The sequence below is a fragment of the Sebastes umbrosus genome, chromosome 2, assembly GCF_015220745.1.
Source record: "Sebastes umbrosus isolate fSebUmb1 chromosome 2, fSebUmb1.pri, whole genome shotgun sequence".
NCBI classification, from domain to species: Eukaryota; Metazoa; Chordata; class Actinopteri; order Perciformes; family Sebastidae; genus Sebastes; species Sebastes umbrosus.
The window spans coordinates 31,624,386-31,644,425 of record NC_051270.1 but is presented as its reverse complement, the minus strand read 5'-3'; the positions used below and the strand labels follow the sequence as shown (position 1 = coordinate 31,644,425).

Sequence of the window (20,040 nt, the reverse complement as noted above, 5' to 3'; positions counted from 1 at the left end):
TTAATTCTCAGGTAGTCTGGCGGTCTGGCGGCGGCTGAAGGGACTTTATCTGCTTCAGGCTGGTTCATGACTGAAGTCACATGATTTGCTATTTATACATAAATAGTGCAGCAGCGATATAGAAACTGCGGAAGGTCGTTTGTCTCTCTGTCTGTCTGTCCCTGCAAGCAGACCAGGGGACTCTGGGTATAGGACGTCTGACAGGTGACTCTGCTGCTGAGGGAAAGTTCAACCTGCTCTTTCTGGAAATCTGAAAGGCAAGTCTGACAACAATAATAATGCAATCAACAAATCCCTCAATTTATGAATGAATTAGTAAAAGGTGGAGGATGAAGGACACTGATTGACTGTGATTCAGTGAGTGAATGAATGAGTGGAAACAGTTGAATCAGAAATCAAAACACCAAGCAGATTATAGTTTACACACTTGGATTTGGTGATGAAATTATGTGTTTTTTGAGAGACCAGTATTTGTAACCCCCTTTTTCTTTTTTCTTTTTAACAGTTTGCTTGTGTGAGAAGGTGTGTGTCTGTGTCCTCAGTCCTGATCTGTCCCCTCTATCCCTACAACATTTGATCTTATTTCTCTGCCTTGTCCTCTCTGCTCCTGGTCTCAACCACCAGGCCAGACTTGGCACAGTTTCCCCTCCTGTGCCGTCATAATTCCAGATCTCGCGAACAAGCCCGGAGTGTGTAATCAACACTGGGCCCTGTGTGTGTGTCCTGCAGAGCTGAAATGTCACTTTGCTAGAGGCCTCGTCGTACAGACAACCTGAGCGTGTGACTAGGGGGCTCAGGAATAATGTGTTTTGTTATTTGACAGCAGATGCAGAAGTAGTGTTAACTTTCCACCTGCTTTTGCTTCTTTGTGTTGATATTCAAGAGCCAGAAGGAGTCACAGGGAGGACGCTCAGTGACCATGTCGTCCCTCCTGCGCTGTATCTCCAGCTCTTCTGTCGTTTTGCTCCAGCGAGGGGTCCGTCAGAGGATACCTGGAAGGAGGAATTTCAGGACTTTCCCTGTGTTACGGGACCAAAAGGCCTCTGGAGGTAGGAAATGTACAGCTCTATTAAAATGCGTCACCTTACAGTATGTCTTCACAGAGGACAACCTTTCTTGGTTGTCCTCTGCACGCTTGCACGCTTTCTTTTGGTTTGGCTTTCCTCTGTGTCTGAGTGGAGGAATGAGAGTTCACATAAGGACACCCTCCGTCTGGCCAGAACAGTGGAAAACTCCACAGATCATCAACTGTTTGCAGCAGGTTGCTAGAGATGTTTCCAAAATAGGGAAAGCTGTTAGTGAAGCAGGCTGTGGCTGTGCCCGCTGAAGGAGCCGCTAACATGTGAGAACATATGCGAGGTCAGTTAAAGGTGACATGTCAAAAGCTTAACTACCGTCTGGCAGATTAAGTTCACAGACATTTGTTTGTAGAGTCTGTTTGCGGTGCACATGTCACAGAGTGTTTGTGAGAGTTTTGCGACTTACTGAGTGCTTTTTAAGTTTGAATTTTGAGCGTGGCCATGTGGGAGTGCAGGCCTCTCTGCGTGTGCTGGCTCCGAGCCAATCACCTGCTCATAATGTCTCCATGTTGGGGAGGTCACCACGCCGTGTATGGAGAGAAATGTGTAACCTGACACTGTACCCAGCCACACAATCTTGCCTGTACAAGCTTGCCCTCTTGTGTTGTCGCACAAAAAGATAAAGAAACAAAAGCTCCTCTGTTTTTTTTTTTATTATAAAGTGATATATTTTTTGAACAAAATATGTTTTTGTTTTTTATGAAAGACCTGGTAATGCATTTCATAGCTTTTTATGTTCTGCAGACTCAACTATCAGCTGGTTTGTGTGTTCAGGTGTGCTCTACAAGGACCTGGTGGTCGGGGTTCCTAAGGAGACGGTACAGAATGAGCGTCGCGTGGCGTTGTCTCCTGCGGGGGTGGAGGCGCTGGTCAAACAGGGCTTCCAGGTGCAGGTGGAGAGTGGAGCTGGAGAGGAATCCCAGTTCTCTGATCAGCAATACAGAGATGCTGGAGCCACCATCACTAACGTCAATGGAGCCCTCGGCTCAGACTTGGTCCTCAAGGTTCGTACACATTTGCCGTGTGCTCTGCTAATAAAACAATTCTCCGTATAGTTTGTTTGGGTATTACTTAATTTCTACTCATCTAACATCCTTTTTTTCTGCTATAGGTTCGAGCCCCCAGTTTGAGCGAGGCAGACCTCCTGAAGCCTCACTCAACCCTGGTGAGCTTCATCTATCCGGCACAGAACCCTGAGCTGATGAGCAAGCTGTCAGAGAGGCAGAGCAACGTGCTGGCCATGGACCAGGTGCCCAGAGTCACCATCGCACAGGGCTACGACGCACTCAGCTCCATGGCTAACATCGCTGGGTAAAGAAAAATATACATTTACACGGGAGCGATTCTAGGATCAGACCTTTAGGGGGGCTCAGCCCCTAATGAACCCATTTTAATTTGCATATCTTGAGGTCAGAGGTCAAGGGACCCCTTTGACAATTATAATAACAATCTGAGCCTGTCAGTGGCAAAAACAAGCAATTTTAGTAAACGCAAACTGACGGTACCAGGTTACCCCAAACGATTACATTACAGCTAGTTTAGCAGGTGGTGGCTGCAGCGTTCTCCCTCAATACTGGGCCAATTTAAAAAAATGTTGTCCCCATTAGTCACTTAGACACAAAACCATGGGAAAGTAGGGTCCAGGTTGAAAAATACCAAAGTTACCCTTTAAAGGGCCAGTGTGTAGCATGCAGAAATTGAATATAATATTAATAACTATGTTTTCTTTAGTGTATAATCACCTGAAACTAAGAATTGTTTTTGTTACCTTACAATGACACGTTTATATCTACATATGGAGTTGGTCCTCTCCACGGAGTCCGCAACGTTGCGCCGCCATGTTTCTACAGTAGCCCAGAATGGACAAACCAAACACTGTTAACTTTTCCTGCTTGGGACGGAGTTGATGACGTTACTCACTCCCGTTGCCACCGCTCTCTCTCTCTCGCTTCACCACTCACTTCCCATGTACACACACACTCTACACACTCTACTCTTACAACAACTGGCTCTAGAGAGGGCCATTCACGTTTTCACGTTGCCTCCGTAGCAATCCTACATGCTTGGCACACGGGAGGAGTTGTAATTTGCAACCTCACCGCTAGATACCGCCAGATCCTACACACTGTTCCTTTAAGACTGAGCCCGATACAGCCTCTTAAAGACAGTACTGACGGTCGGGATTGCCGGCGAACCCGTTGGTCTCAGGTTTTTTTTTTTTTTTTTTAAAGTTATTTTTTGGGGTGATTTTTAAGTATTTATTGATAGGACAGTGGATAGAGTGTTGGAAAGGGGGAGAGAGAGAAATGACATGCGGAAAGGACCACAGGCCGGATTTGAACCCGGGTCCACCGCTGCTAGGACTGAGCCTTGGCGATACATGGGCGCTCGCTCTACCGACTGAGCTAACCAGCCGCCCGGTCTCAGGGGGTTTGATAATTACTTTTTAAGGGTGCTGAGATGAAATTCAGGTGTGCTTGAGCACCCCTAAAGAGTCTAAAATCGCCGCTGCATTTCCATGGTTCACATGTTTGTAGCTGTTCAGGCATGTCTAGTTACAGTAAATGTGACTTGGATGTTTGTGTTGTAGGTACAAGGCTGTTGTTCTGGCCGCCAACCACTTTGGCAGGTTCTTTACTGGTCAGATCACAGCTGCTGGAAAAGTACCCCCAGCTAAGGTAACTAGCTACATTTTATGCATGTCATCATGAGTGTCTTTCCTTTTTCTTTTCAATATACCTCAAATAAAATAGTGTAAAATGAGTGGACTGTGTCAGCCCCCTCCTTTTACAGTAATGAACATGGATGCTTGTGTTGCACACAGGTCTTGGTTATTGGAGGTGGAGTGGCTGGTTTGGCAGCAGCAGGTGCAGCCAAGTCAATGGGAGCCATAGTCCGAGGGTTTGACACCAGGTATAAGATGAACATTATGTCTCACACTGAGTGATGATGGTTGTTGTGATGATCGTGACTTTGCCAATAACCAGACTGCGTCTTGACTGCCAGGCCAGCAGCCCTGGAGCAGTTCAAATCATTTGGAGCAGAGCCTTTAGAGGTAGACTTCAAAGAGTCTGGTGATGGGGTCGGAGGTTATGCCAAAGAGATGTCTAAGGAGTTCATTGAGGCTGAGATGGCCCTTTTCGCCAGGCAGTGTAAAGAGGTCGACATTCTCATCAGCACCGCCCTGATTCCAGGTCAGTCGCAATGATACCTTCTCCCTCTCTTGTCTTTTATCTTTTAGTGTTTAAAGATGCATTAATCAATATTTGTTGTATAGAAACATTGAACCAGTGTGATGAACTCAGACTGAGAACTAGCACCCAACTCTGCAGGTCTTTTGGCTTAGTATTTTTGTTTTAGTAGCCTGGAAATGTACTTTATAGTTGAGACTCCGCTGCTCTCATCAATCTTTGTTGGCAGCTGTTTCCAGCATGAAATGTGGATGAACCCACTCTAAGCTACCTGCCCACAGCTGACAAAGTTTCAGATTGGCTGGTGAACATACAAAATTGATCATCTAGCAGCTAAAGACCCAGATATTTTTCTCAAGAGTTGGTGGAGATTAAAATACAAAGCTGAAAGAAGGGTAAATATTTGATCTAGCAATGTCAGGTGGCCAGACACACAACTTCAAGTACATGCTATTGTTGCTTTGCGTCTGTTGATTGTGTAAGTAGGAAGTAGGTAAGTCGAGATGAAATAAAAAAAAATGCATTTGGAACCCTTTGAGATCGCATACCCAGTCATATTGTGCACCTACTTAACAATATTTTAATTTTTTTTTACAAAAATATCTATTTCTTTGTATTTTTTTTTTACGAAAAGTAAAAGTTTTTAGTGGCCCAATCAAATGCGAAGGATTTGATTTGAATCCCCCTTGTAACTGTACATCGCTCAAATATTCAGTTTCACTGGGGAATACGTCACAGCACAGAAGCTAAAGATGCTCTAACTTACATTTCACTGGGACTTTAATTGCTAACACATTAGCCATAACAACTTGATAAGCTTGTTTTGATGCTTGTTTAGATGTTTTTTTGTCCCCTTGTGGCCAAAAATGGATTAATGCCGCTTTAATGTGGATTCACTGTCCTTTGAGTTTCCTATTTCTTACATTACATGATATTATGAACATTTGATGCATCTCATCTGTCCCTGTGTTTCCTGTTCCCGTGCAGGGAAGCGAGCTCCCATTCTGATCAAGACGGAGTTTGTGGAGTCGATGAAGGACGGCTCTGTGGTGGTGGATATGGCTGCAGAGGCAGGGGGCAACATCGAGACCACCGTGCCTGGAGAGCTACATGTTCACAAGGTGAGGTTTCTGTGTAGCCAGCAGACTTTGATAAAGAACAAAAGGAATCTGTTTTTATGTAAAATTTATTGATGTTTACTCTTTTAATAACTAGGGAGTAACACACATTGGCTACACAGACCTGCCCAGCCGCATGGCCACCCAGGCCAGCACTCTGTATTCCAACAATGTACTGAAGCTGCTGAAGGCCATCAGCCCAGACAAGGAATACTTCCACTATGAGCTCAAAGACGAGTTTGACTACGGAACACTTGGCCATGTCATCCGTGGGACTCTTGTTATGAAGGTGGGTTTTTTATTTGTTGTAACTGTCTACTGGCAGCCCCCCTCTCCGCTGGCATCCCTCCCTCTCTCCTGCTCGGCATCAGATCCTGTCATGCTACTATACTGCGCCAAATGAGTACTAAAAACCCAATCCCAGCTGGGAATAGCTCATGTTGGATCCCAGCAAGAATGTTATGAACGTTTCAAAATATACTTTTCCAGGAATTTCAGCTTTGACACATTGTTTATGTCAGAGAAAGCATGCAACCTCAATAGGACGTATCAGTTTACCCCTTGTTAAACTAAGCATTATTCAGGCTCCTTAAAAAAGAATTTGTCTTTCAAAACCACTGTTAACTGGTTCGTGATTGCTGTTTGTTCAGGATAATCTCCTATGCGGTCCATGAGTTTGTATTTTGAGTGCTCCCACCATCCAGACGAGATCTCCCACAATGCGAGACTCTAAAGCCTTGATGTCTGTTTCTCACGCAAAACTCTGTGGACGTCCTCTGTGTTCTCACACTGTGTGCTTTTTTTTATGAGTCCAGGACGGCCAGAACATTTTCCCGGCCCCCCTCCCCAAAACATCCCCACCAGCCCCGGTGAAACAGAAAACAGTCGCAGAGTTGGCAGCTGAGAAAACGGCGGAGGTCTCTCCCTTCAACCGCACCATGACTTCTGCTGGCGTCTACAGTGCAGGTCAGACACAAATACACGAATAGATGCAGAAATATTCAGACTGTTAGATTTGGCCCAATTTCATGTGCTTTAAAGTTATTTTACAAGGAATTTTAAAGATTTTTATTCCAAATCCTGGAAAAGAGGCCCTTCTCTACTGGAGAAAAAATGGATTTTTAACTATACAAATTAACGGAATGGCAATATAAGTACATTATTTAGCTTTGTTTGGCCAAAATTAGGGTTGCAACTAACAATATTTTCATTATCGATTAATCTGCTGATTATTTTCTCAATTAATTGATTAATTGTTTGGTCTATAAAATGTCAGAAAATGTTGAAAAATGTCGATCAGTTTTTCCCAAGGCCCAAGATGACATCCTTAAATGTCTTATTTTGTCAACAACTCAAAGATATTCAGTTCACTGTCATAGAGGAGTAAAGAAACTTGAAAATGTTCACATTTAAGAGGCTGAAATCAAAGAATTTTGACTTTTATTTTCTTAAAAAATTATTCAAACCAATTAATCGATTATCAAAATAGTTGGTGATGAATTTAATAGTTGACAACTAATCGATAAATCGTTGCAGCTCTAGCCTAAATTGCTCAAAATTGCTTGTTAAAAAGCTTTCCCTATCATTTCTTACCCTGGTTGTACAATATGTAGCAGTTCCAAATAGAGCTCAAACAGTAAGTTGATTGAAAAAATTAATCGGTATCTATGATAATCAGTTAATTATGAAGTACATTTTCAAGCAAAATGCCAAAAATGTTGATGATTTAAGACACGGTCACACATGGACGGATGCAGGCGAGTGACCATCGCCTGCCGAGGCGATATTGGCAGTTCACCAAACTTGCGCTGCATTTTTGAATGCGGTGCTTTGCCATTGGAAGCAAATGTTTTGTCGCCCCTTCGCTCGCATGGAATGGAAGTGAACGTGAGGCGAATGTTAATTTTGCATGCGTTTGACCGTGCCTTTAAGCCTCTCAAATGTGAAGAAATCTGTAGTAAATTGAGAGTCTTTGGTTGGACAGAAAAAAAGCATTTTGAAGATTTTCAAGCCCATGGCGAGGACCACCTTGGAGAAATAATTTTTACTGTTTTATTTACCAAATATTGAATTGATTAATCTTGAAAATAATCTGCACATTAATTGATAATGAAAAACAATTGTTAGTTGCAGTGCTAGTTCCAAACAATATCTTATGTGGAAAGTTTTAGCCTTTTTTTTATTATTATTTATTGCGACAGTAACAGCCGTGAGATCACCAGATCCTAATGGGACTTTTAGAAGTAGACATTATAATTGAGCACAGTGGGGAATACATTTCTGGTAAAGTATGAGAGTTCAGCTCTTTGAAGTTTCAGAGAAACTATGAATCATAACACTTGCATAACCTGTTATGAAAATAGAAGTGTTTGTTTTTTTCTTATTTAATTATTCCATTGCTTTAATGGTGAAAATGGGGCTGGAAAAAAACATCATATTTTTCCACTACATCAATATGGAAAGAACTGAACACACAGACATGGAAACAACAACAACGCTGCTCTGTCTCTCTGTAGGTGTGGCCACCTGTTTGGCTCTGGGTATCATTTCCCCCAACGCAGCCTTCACTCAGATGGTCACCACCTTCGGCTTGGCTGGGATTGTGGGATACCACACCGTGTGGGGCGTGACCTCCGCTCTGCACTCACCCCTCATGTCTGTCACCAACGCCATCTCAGGTCAGGAGTCAATATGAGATGGTTATGGCCACATTTAGAAACCTGCTCTAAGTGTTTTTCTCTGTCTGTCCTCTCTGGCAGGTCTGACAGCTGTTGGAGGTCTGGTGCTGATGGGCGGAGGTCTCACACCCTCCAGCCTGCCTGAGAGTCTCGCTCTTGCTGCCGCCTTTGTTTCCTCCATTAACATTGCAGGTCTGACATTTTGCACTTAAACACAGAATTAGTACAACTCAGAATAAGATTCATTGTCTGCCCAATCAAATGACAAACATCTAATGTGTTTGTGTATCTGCAGGTGGTTTCCTGATCACCAAGAGGATGTTGGACATGTTCAAGCGTCCCACTGACCCTCCTGAGTACAACTACCTGTACATGCTGCCTGGGGCTGCATTTGTTGGGGGATATGGAGCCTCAGTGGCTGCTGGATACCACATCGAGCAGGTCACGGGATATATATCTCTTCATTCCACTCACATTTCTTCTCATAAATAGTCTATACAATTGGCCTGAATCAAGGGGAGACACCCAGGTTGATAGGGTAAAAAAATTAACTAATAGATATCACCATGAAACTTCCCCAGTTGATTACTTACATTAAGACAATATCTTTAATTTTATGTTTAAATATGCAAATGAGGCATTATCTAATACTAACTTTTGGTAAATTTAGGAAAAATCTAGACAAATAGACAAAGTAGTAAAATAGACACCTAAATGTGTATTTTGGATGTTTTCTTTCCGACTAGTCTGAAAGAAGACATGTTATGGAAGCAAAATAGCCCAAAATCTCAAAATTGACCAGTGCATGAAAAATGATGTTTTTGCCTGTAGTAATGTTTTTACCTTAAGTAACTTGTTTTAAGTAGCTTGTCAGTGAAATTAATCAATTGCCAAAGTATGTGGTACTCAAGATGACTGTGGTTGTGTTCATAGTGAGTAAGACTATAAAATGTCAGAGAATACTTAAAGATTTCCCAGAGTGACATGTCTTTAACCAATAGTCCAAAAGATATTCAATCCCTTGAGATTTAAGAAATTTTGCTGAAAAAAATTAAGCTTTTATTCAGACCTTGATCAAGCGCTACACAAATAAGTCTGATTTTTTTTATTTACCTCCTAGATGATGTACTTGGGCTCAGGCTTGTGTTGTGTCGGGGCGCTGGCAGGCCTCTCTGCCCAGCGCACCAGTCGCTTGGGTAACATCCTGGGCATGATGGGAGTGACGGGGGGCATCGCTGCCACCCTCGGCGCCCTCAAACCCTCACCTGAGCTGCTCTCTCAGATGTCTCTGGCCATGGCCAGTGGAGGAACCCTGGGTAGGTAGCGCCCTGCTTTTAGAGGATCTACAATTGAAATACACATGATGATCGACAGGCTGCAAACTCTGGCACTGCTTATCATCAACTGCAGCGCTGCCTAATTTAGTTTCCAAGCCCCTAGGAAGCATGCTACGCTGTATCACGGCAAGGAGACTCGCTACCAACCAATCTCCGGGTTTCAGTCTCCATTTAAAAAGAAACTAAATTAATAAAGCTTGGGCATGGCTTCTTTTGAAGTCCAACAGTTTGTTTAGAAAACTTCAAGACCACCATGAATGAGTTACAGGTTATTAACTTTGCATGCGACTCCTCCGGTCTTTGAAGAGTGTGAATTTTTTGCTAATTCCTAACAGAACATCAATCATCCTGTCCGGATACAGAGATGAGTGGATTTCGTCATCACGTGTGAATGTTGTGCATGTTAATAGTAATTTAAGAAAGCATGCTGATGAATGATGTTTTAATCAACATACACACACACAGGCAGCAGAGCATGAGGGTTTACTCAGTGTTAGATTAGTGACCCTGTGTTTTTGAGAAAACACACTTAAATACTTAGGACTCATTAGATCGGCTTTGAAGATCAGGCTGTTTGTTAAGAGTGAAGTTACTGAAAGCAGGTGTTTGCCTTTTAACCGTTTTGTTTTTACTTAATATTTTGTATTGAAATGTAGCCAATGTGCATGAGAAGTGTGGCGTCTGGTGCCAGACAAACACAGAGAGATTTACTGAAAATCGTTTGTTTTTCGGATCTTTATATCTCAGGTCTGACCATTGCCAAGCGTATTGAAATCGCCGACTTGCCGCAGCTCGTGGCGGCCTTCCACAGCCTCGTGGGGCTGGCAGCTGTTCTCACCTGTGTTGCCGAGTACATGATTGAGTTCCCTCACCTGGACACTCACCCGGCCGCCGGCGTAGTCAAGACCGTGGCGTATCTGGGCACCTACATCGGAGGCGTCACCTTCAGTGGCTCCCTGGTGGCCTACGGCAAACTTCAAGGTAATGGATTCTACTTCAAGAGTATTTGTAGAATCTACAGCAGCGGTTCCCAACCTAGGGTCCAGGTCCCTGTTAGGGGGGGAGTCAAAGATCATAGAGGGTGCGCCAGGATTTGTCAGCTCTTAGGTTTTCAAAATTAGATTTGCACATGTATAACTAGAATCCTAATAACACCCAAAATGTCTGAATATGAAATTATTTTAAAAGATATTTTATTTTGCTACTTTGTGGGTCACATTCTGTTTAAACCTGGTATTTGTGCACAGTTGCTGTTAAAGATCAGGCTACACTATTATTATTAGTATTATACTATTTGTAGGATTAGATTCCAGCGGTGGCTTCATAGGATTGTTTACGACTCGTGTGATCCAATTTGGTTTCCAATAACTCCAGAGCGTTGTAAAGTCCAAAAGTCAACATTTATTGAAAAAAAGACAAATGTAATCACTTCCAAAATTCACAACATATTTTTATCTGAGGAAATATTGCGCTTCAATCCATATTTGTTGGTGTTTAGCCTTTCAAAAACAACATTTTCACTGTTGTCGAAAACCTGTTTGCCGCACACAAAGGGAGTAGCAGCAACCTAACAACACCATAAATTACATTTACTTAACCACAATAACAAAAAATATATTTCGGCTCTAACGCTATTATAGTAAACTAATGAAGTTGTTACAAAAAAAAGATCCTATTAGATATCCCTCTAGATGTCATCACTTTTGTTATATTGATGAAAACTGAGTTATATTTATTAAAGAAAGCTGATTTAATAAAAAAAGACCCAGCTCATTTAATACGCTTAATCACTTTATTCAAATTGAGGATTTAGTTTGAGGATTTGTGATTGTTATGCCTCCACACCGGTGACAGCCGTGGCCGGAGGCATTATTTCGGGTTGTCCGTCCTTTCTTGTGAACACGATATCTCAAGAAATTTAGCACACTTGAACTCAAGGATTAGATTTTGGTGGTCAGAGGTCAAAGGTCACCGTGACATCACGTCCTTCCCATTTTGGTGATATCTCAGGAACGCCTTGAGTGAGTTTCCTCAAATTTGGTACAAACGTGCACTTGGACTCAAGGATCAAAGGTCAAGGTCACTGTGACCTCATAAAAATCATTTTTTGCCATACCTCAAGTATTCATCTGTTAATTATGACAATTTCACACAAATGTCCAACTTTGGGGTTGACGTCAGAAAATATAGCGGGGCGGGCGGGGGCTCAGCTTTTTTTAGATACAAGTATGGGAGGCTTTAAGGAAAATAGTCTGGGAATCACTGCTCTACAGTATATAAGTGCATATAGATATTGTACATGTGACATGTTTTAAAGTCTGTAGAATATGTCCTTTACATGTCGGATCATTGTTCTTCATTTGACACAGGCACACTAATATCTGTATAAACACACTGAGCTTTGTGTCCTCTGGCGCTGATTGTCTCTTTCATCTCGTTAAAGCCAAAGATCCTCTGGTAAATCCATGGACAGGGTGGGGGAGGGTGGTGGTGGGGGGGGGTGCATGTGTCAGCAGTCACTAATTTACATTGCAGTGCGACTGATCAAGAGGAATACATGAGAAGCTTTCTGGTAATTTGTTATGGGTAGTGGCTGCACGGCCGGGGTTGGTGGATGGGACAGAGTCTTAGACGGCTGATTAGAGGCCTCCACAGAGACGTCTGAGAGTTCAAAGACACTCAACGCCGCTCAAGAGAAAAGTGTGTTTACATGTTTTATCATGTCAAATGATTCCCCTTTCAGCCTCACAAAAAGAATCACAATCATTTCTGGCTTCTCTGAATATGTTTGTTGGAAATGTTTTTGGTTGTAGGCGTCCTGAATTCCGCCCCCTTAATGTTACCGGGACGACACATGTTGAACGCCGGTCTGATGGCGGCGTCAGTGGGAGGCATGGTGCCCTTCATGCTCAGTTCCAGCTACGGTACTGGCATGGGGTGTCTAATGGGAGTCTCTGGGCTTTCCACTATTATGGTGAGTATCAACGGTTCACTAAGCTGAGAACAGGTGAAGCAAAAACATATAAATAACTGGAAAACAATGAAGATGAAGATTTTCTTTCAGTAAACATGTATTTAATCAATTTTGTCTGTAAAAAGTTTTTTTTTTTCCTGTCTTGGAGTATGCTAGAATGTCAATCACTCTTTTAAATACATGGATTAAATGATATTTTTACTCAATGACTTGTACCCAGTGAGTCAAATTTGATGTTTTAATGGTAAAATACTTTTAAAATGTTTATCATGTCCTATATTGATGTTTCTAAACCCGTGGCTGTTGTTACAGATTAGGAAGAACTCAGTTTAATATTGCTTTATCTCAAAGAAGTTGGTCTTAATTGGCTTAAGCGGCTCAAACAACTCCTCGTTTTATTTCTGTACAATTCCTCCAACCTCCCCACAGGGTGTAACGCTGACCGCAGCCATCGGGGGCGCTGATATGCCCGTCGTCATCACCGTGCTGAACAGCTACTCTGGATGGGCGCTGTGTGCTGAAGGATTCTTACTAGAAAACAATCTGATGACGATTGTAGGCGCTCTGATTGGCTCCTCCGGTGCCATCCTCTCCTACATCATGTGTGTGGTGAGTAGCCGCACATATATTCAGCCACAGGTGTGAGTTTGCACAGTTTACTCTGAGCCTGAGTGATTGTCGTCTTCTCTTCTAAGGCTATGAACCGCTCCCTGCCCAATGTGATCCTGGGTGGGTACGGCACCACCTCCACGGCGGGCGGTAAACCCATGGAGATTACTGGCACTCACACTGAGGTCAACGTGGACCAGACCATCGACATAATCAAAGAAGCTCACAACATCATCATCACACCAGGTACACACTGTGCATGCAGCGCGAGACATTAGTTAGTCCACTGGGTATTTATAAGGAATTCTCAACTTATTTTAACTGCCAAAATAATCAATGCATGTTTATAGATGCATGGTGTTGATAAGCACATTTTATTATTTACTGGCTGGAATAAGGTTCTCTGCATAGCAGTCACAGCAGGATGTCTGTTAAAGTTTAAAAAAGAAACGATCAAAAATGATGAACCAGAGATATCAGAGACCTACATTACCCACAATGCAACTCTACTTAAGTCACTCGAATGTACAGATTTGGGTGTCTAATGCTAGTTGTGGCTAATGTAGCCTCGAGCCATTAGCCTCAAGCAGAGATGAGGAGCGGTGTACTGAGGTGTAGTAATCTCACCTCTGTCTAACTCCTCACCTCCAGGTTGTTGTTTTTTATTTTCAAACTTGTAGTCTTCAGAACATTTCAGAACAGACTGTATAGACCTTTTCATTGCAATTTCTGTTGCTAGAGCAACAGCTTTGGTCCAAGTTTACTTCCTGTCCTGAAAAGTTGTATATGATGATGGACGACACGTCTCCACTTCCTCACACTGTACAGAAGTGAAGCCAAAATATCCTGGATATGGGAGCTGCCAGCCTGAGATTTTGACGTCATTTGGAGCCAGAGTCTGTGTTGTAGTGATCGGGGGGGGCTGGAGCCGCGGTATCAAGGTCCCTTCGGTGTACACACACCCGCCCGAGCCAATCACGAGCTGAGCATAGCTGCAGCCTGTTAGCGTGAGCCACCTAGCTGCTACGTTAGCATCAAGGTAGCTGTTTGGCTAGAAAGACACAACAGCTAACCATAATATCTCTATAAATACATTAATGATCAAATTGACACAATACACACGTATTATGGAAAGTTAAAGTTACATCTCTCTCGTACAATTCCCGAGCCTCCGGCTGCAACTACTTCACTCAGAGCAGCTGTCAATCACAGCTGTCAATCATGACGTCTCAACCCCTTTTTATAGCATCAAATAACTAATTAAAACCAAACTTATCAGAAAAATGAACACAACCTAAATGAGAACTACCTAAAAAGACAGAAACCATCTTTGAGGAAAATGTATTAGATGTGTACTTTGACTTTTTAGTTTGGCCCATGTCCCATCTGCTAACATGGAGGGGGGCAAGATTTATGACTTATACTGCAGCCAGCCACCAGGGGGCGATCCAGATGTTTTGGCTTCACTTTTGGTGAGCTGTCATGTCGTCCATCTTTATATACAGTCTATGGTTCGACATAACAGCCAGACTATGGTTACTGAAGAAAAAAACACGGGCACAGAGGATGGATAAAGTTACCAGAAGTTTACTGTACTTGCCAGTTGAGACTGCGCTGGATGTCGGCCGCTTCAGTGAGAACAATGCTGGCTCAAGTGACATCAATTTGAACGGATTTCTCGCAATTACCCCTGGTGACACAAAAGGCTTTATACAACTTTTTCCACATATGGATTTGTACTCCACAAGACCTGTAAATAGACTTTAGTGTGTCAAATTGGTGGAGTTCCCCATTGAGTTTCAGTTCAGAGGAATACCAGGGAAACTGTAGACATTTAAACACTAGCATTTTGTGTGTAGCCGGTTCAACAGAATGTTTGATAGAGCTTTATTTTGAATAGCTCACGGTCAAAAAGTCTACACAGTTGTCAACATGTATAAGACTTGAGAATAGGTCAAATTTGATTAAAACCAAACCACTCAAATGTTATCCTTCCCAGGTAATCTGCCATTGTGGCAAGTCTGCTAAGGACACATTTGACCAGATCTTGATGGTCATTTTAAACCATGCATACATATGGTATACAGTAGCAAAAGCTTCTCCCCGAGCACAACGTGGAGACAGTCCTGAAAAAGACCAGAGCCTTTGAGAGAGATAAGTATAGAGAGATGTTTGGGTTGACATCAGAGAATAAGGTGGAGCACAACTTTTCAATATCAGCTTCTGTCATCACTGGACAGCGTGGATCCTCCTCTGCTCTCCATCTGGATCATTAACATCAAAGATCTCTCTCATCTGATTAACTTCACCTGACAAAAAGGATGAGCCTGACTACTCTGCCAAAATGGGGAACAAAAAAGTTTTCGCTAGACGTTTGCGCAAAGCGTTTGTAAACTGTCGGGATCTTGGGATGACTGATATGGCAGTAATTCATTCAACTCAGAATATTTAAGCATGGTAACCACAAGAGGGAGCAGTTTGTCCACAAATGATCCCACAGCCCCCTGGACTCTTAAATGAAGTGAGTGTGTCTGTACAGCAAAGAGTGGTAGATGATGGATTTAGTTTTTGAGTGCGAGACGGAGACCACAACATGATTTATTAAACAGAAAGGCCAGACAACTGAGTAGCTGTCGAGTGTCCTGAGTGAGAGGAACCAGTCTTAATAACTGGGATACTTGGATAGCCGTTGTTTTCCAGTGTCTCCAAACCAACGCAAGGACAGCTGTGTGGTCCAACATGCTGGTTTGATTAGAGAAACAGGGAAAAGTCATAAGAGCTAATGAGTCCAGATTCGATATTTCTCCGTGTGCTGTCAACAAGCGAGCACGGCAGTGAGGAAACAGAAGGCTCCAGTTGTCTGGGGAATTAGAAGATACGGGTTATGGATTGACTGGCTTTAAAAAAACTCGATTAGAGGAAATGCTGAACTCTACAAGGTACCTGACCGCCAGGGTTAAATAGGGGTGAGGCAGACACAGGGAAAGGAGTTCTTTGCACGCAGGGGAACCAAATGCACACCACACATGTGAAAGGTCTCAGAAGAAAAATGTCTCTCCGACAAATGAACCACTATGATTTAATACAGAGGAGATTTGTGGTGGATGAGGACAGGGAGAGGAGGACAAAAGAAAGAATGAAGGGTAGCGGAATCACTGGTTTTATTGTTGTTGAAGCCCTGATGGATCGCAGCGTTTTCATTTAGAAATGATCATTTATTCCAATAGGGCCATAAACAAAACACAGTTCCAGAAATGTTATTGGATAATAGACTCCAGCAACCAAGGGAGGATTACATAAGTTCTAGATACTAGTAAAATAAAACTGATTATATTCTAAGTTTAAGTTGGCAAATTATTTTGGCAAATTATTTTGGCGATTGCATGTTTATTCTCTGTAGAGCTGCAACCATTAATCAATTAGTTGTCAACTGTTAAATTAATCTGCAACTACTTTGATCATCGATTTAATCGGTTTGAGTAGATTTGTAAGAAAAAGTCTCTGATTCCAGCTTCTTAAATGTGAATATTTTCTGGTTTCTTTACTCCTTTATGACAGTAAACTGAATATCTTTGAGTTGAGGACAAAACAAGACACTTGAGGACGTCATCTTGGACTTTAGGAAACTCTGGTCGAAATTTTTCACCATTTTATGACATTTTATAGACCAAACAACAATTCGATTAATCTGGAAATCGACAGATTAATCGACAATGAAAATAATCATTATTTGCAGCCCTAATTCTCTGCATGCTTTTGTGTTCAGGTTGGGGTCTGTGTGCAGCAAAAGCCCAGTACCCGATTGCAGACATGGTGAAGATGCTGAAGGAACAGGGCAAGATTGTCAGGTGAATGTCTGCATACACTCATGCTCTTCATCTACTCTTAAAAACAAGATTACTGCTGCCGCTTTCCTTAGTGCGTTTGCCCTGAGGTAGTTTTTAAAATCTTTTTTAAATCAGACAACCAAAAAACACTTCTTTACCAACACCTGATATGTGAGAAGTATTTGCATCATCTCCTGTTAGCAAAGTGGGAAACTGCAAAGTACTTTTTAAAGTATACTCCTACACCGTACTAACTTAAAGAATAGAGAGACAGAAGATCCTTTTTTAATACATGTATCAATCAATCAAGCTTTATTTGTATAGCACCTTTCATACGGGTTAGTGCAGGTCAAAGTGCTTCACAGATGACTGACAATCTGAAAATAAGACTGAACAAATGGGGACTGTGAAAACAACAGAAAATACAAAACAATTTAACAAATTGATAATTTTAGACAAATGCACACAAAACAATAAAATTATAAAAATGTAATAAGATAGAATTAAAAGCTAAAATAACAGTAATAGTAGTAAACCAGTGTAAAGTAAAAACTAGATTAATAAAATAACAATAATATAGAATCAAATGATGAAGCTTAAATACAATAAAATAAGTGATTAATAAAATAACAATAAAATCCAGTCCTGTACTTGAGTACAACTTTCAGATTTTTTACAACTTTCTTGTTACTCCATTTATGTGACAACTATAGTTGCTTTGATGAGATTGGATTACTCAGACTTAGATTTTACATACTAAACATGTGAACATACAATAGATCAAACTACCCAACAATATATAAAGTAGTTAATAGTAGCTTCATCCCCACAAGTTACAAAATGCAAATGCTACTTACTTGTGAATACATCAGTAATAATCATGAAATGATATAATATATAATAATATATCAATGAGAGAATCATTCTGCTGCATAATGAGTACTTTTACTTTAGATACTTTTACCTAAGTGTGATTTTAAATGCTGAGTATTAATACGCTGTAATGATGCTATGTTTTCTACAGTAAAATATCTTAATATAATAAAATAAAAGCAAGGAGAAACAGCTAAACAAACAAGACAAAATATGAATCATTCTTCCTTTTTATTTATTTTATTTCATTTTTTTATTTCCCCTCACATAAAAATATTGCTTTTGGATCTATGATTATGTTATGGCATGTTTTCTGACTAAGTCATGGTGAAACAATTCTGTAACTTGGAACAGAGTACATGTATTGTCTAAGAAAGTCAATAGATAAAAAGTAAAAAAAAAAAAAGAAAAGAAAAAAGATCAATACTCCACTGAATATACAATACAATCTGAATTTGTTTAGAAAGAGAGACGGGTACAAATCAATAAGAGTTGATGAGCAGTAACACTTTTGTAACAGGTTTGGTATCCACCCGGTGGCCGGTCGTATGCCGGGCCAGCTCAACGTCCTCCTGGCTGAGGCTGGTGTTCCCTATGATGTGGTCCTGGAGATGGATGAGATCAATGAAGACTTCCCAGGTAAAAAAACAGAGAGCTGTTGTCACTTTGACAGGAAGGTTTTCAGATAATAATACTTGATCAATTATGTGTAATAATTTCTTCCCCCTTTCATCCACACTTGGAGCGGCCTCGTGTTGCATCTTAATATTTAGACGTGCCATGTTATCAGGGCAACAGTTTTTGTTTTCGTAGCAACCAGGCATGCAGTCTGAGACACATGGTTCTGTTTATGACAGCGAGAGATAAGTGTGGTGCTGGGGAGCCCTGTGACATTAGGGAGGACAATTGCAGAACATTTTGCCAGCGGTTTGTCTGAGTTGTGTATAAATGTGTTAAACGTCTGGCCCACAGAGACCGACTTGACACTGGTCATCGGAGCCAACGACACCGTGAATTCTGCAGCACAAGAGGATCCCAACTCCATCATTGCTGGCATGCCTGTTCTGGAGGTGTGGAAGTCCAAACAGGTGGGTCTACATTTTAAATTCCCTTTGATATGTATTGCTGCGCCAACAATATCACTCTATTTTTTTAGCTGTGTGGTACAAAAAGTGACAATTTTTTAACTTTACTCCAGGTGATAGTGATGAAGCGTACCTTGGGCGTGGGCTACGCCGCAGTAGATAACCCCATTTTCTACAAGCCCAACACATCAATGTTGCTGGGAGACGCCAAGAAGACATGTGACAACCTGCAGGCCAAGATCAGAGAGACCTTCTACTAGAGATCCCTCATTAGCTCATCATCACGGACAGGAGTTCTCAAGCACAGAGGCAGGTTGACACATACTGTATTTCCAGCATTAGCTTTAAGGATTAATATTTTTGGAGAACAGATTTATTGGATCTGCAAGAAATGTGATTCTATTACAAGATTTACTGTATAAGAAAATAAGGGACATGAATAAATTAAATACAAATGTGTACCGATTTGTAAATAAAAATATTTAAACGTATCTGAAATCCATTTCCTTCCAACTTATTACATTTCATATTTTAAGATTTAAAGGTCCAGTGTGTAGGATCTGGTGGTGAGGTGAGGAAATTGCAACCAACTGAAGCCTGTACCGTGTGCAAGCGTGTCGGAGAGTTACGGCAGTCGACGCAAAAACGCGAATGGCCCTCTCTAGAGCCAGCTGTTGTAAGAGTAGCGTAGGTCATTTGGTGAGGAGCCAGTGCGTAGAGTGTGTGTGTACGTGGGAGGTGAGTTGTGAAGTAAGAGAGACTGAGTGGTGACGGGAGCGAGTAACTTTATTGGCTCTGGCCCAAGTAAGAAAAGTTAAGTGTTTGGTTTGTCTGTAACAAAAACCTGATTCTTATTATCAGGTGATTTATACACTAAAGAAAACATACTTATTAATATTATATTACATTTCTGCCAATAGATCCCCCTAATGATACACACTGTTCCTTTAAATAGGCAAATCATACTCACTGAAATTTTGATGGATTAAAGTGGGATGATCATTGGTTTTTAAGTCTTGCACCAAAATATGTCAAACATTTCTTTTCTCATTAAATCTGAATCATTTTCAACATTTCGAGGCAAACAAAAGACCAGGATAACGCTATTTCAGCATGATTTTAAAAAACTAATTCAGTGGTTCTCAAATGGTCCCCCATTTGATAGGATTTTGTTTCAGGGACCTCCATCTGAAAAGATTTAGGTTGTTAGATATGCAGTTGTCAACTACAGTTAGGGAGATTGCCGTGGAGGAAGTGAAAGCGATGATC

The 20,040-nt window shown here is 41.5% G+C and overlaps 1 protein-coding gene across 2 annotated transcripts; it reads left to right on the top strand.

Moving 5' to 3' along the window:
- Positions 1-165: 165 nt before the first annotated feature.
- nnt2 (nicotinamide nucleotide transhydrogenase 2) lies at positions 166-19,262 on the top strand. Of its 2 annotated transcripts, XM_037795825.1 has the most exons (22): positions 166-257; positions 884-1,049; positions 1,854-2,083; positions 2,191-2,390; positions 3,670-3,757; positions 3,904-3,992; positions 4,086-4,273; positions 5,258-5,391; positions 5,486-5,677; positions 6,204-6,354; positions 7,905-8,066; positions 8,148-8,258; positions 8,362-8,507; positions 9,187-9,382; positions 10,151-10,384; positions 12,217-12,377; positions 12,807-12,986; positions 13,073-13,232; positions 16,753-16,834; positions 18,207-18,325; positions 18,659-18,774; positions 18,885-19,031. In XM_037795825.1, the coding sequence occupies exons 2-22, from the start codon at positions 920-922 to the stop codon at positions 19,029-19,031; spliced, it is 3,216 nt and encodes a 1,071-aa protein (XP_037651753.1). In that variant the 5' UTR covers positions 166-257; positions 884-919. The 2 variants fall into 2 exon arrangements, with proteins under 2 accessions (XP_037651753.1, XP_037651762.1); XM_037795834.1 differs by lacking the exon at positions 166-257 and having other exon boundaries at positions 920-1,049; positions 18,885-19,262.
- Positions 19,263-20,040: the final 778 nt, after the last annotated feature.

Coding starts and splice junctions, on each gene's coding strand:
- nnt2 (XM_037795834.1), top strand. CDS start 920: ATGTCGTCCCTCCTGCGCTGTATCTCCAGCTCTTCTGTCGTTTTGCTC. Junction 1,050..1,853: donor GGACCAAAAGGCCTCTGGAG/GTAGGAAATGTA, acceptor TTGTGTGTTCAG/GTGTGCTCTACAAGGACCTG. Junction 16,835..18,206: donor GAACAGGGCAAGATTGTCAG/GTGAATGTCTGC, acceptor CTTTTGTAACAG/GTTTGGTATCCACCCGGTGG.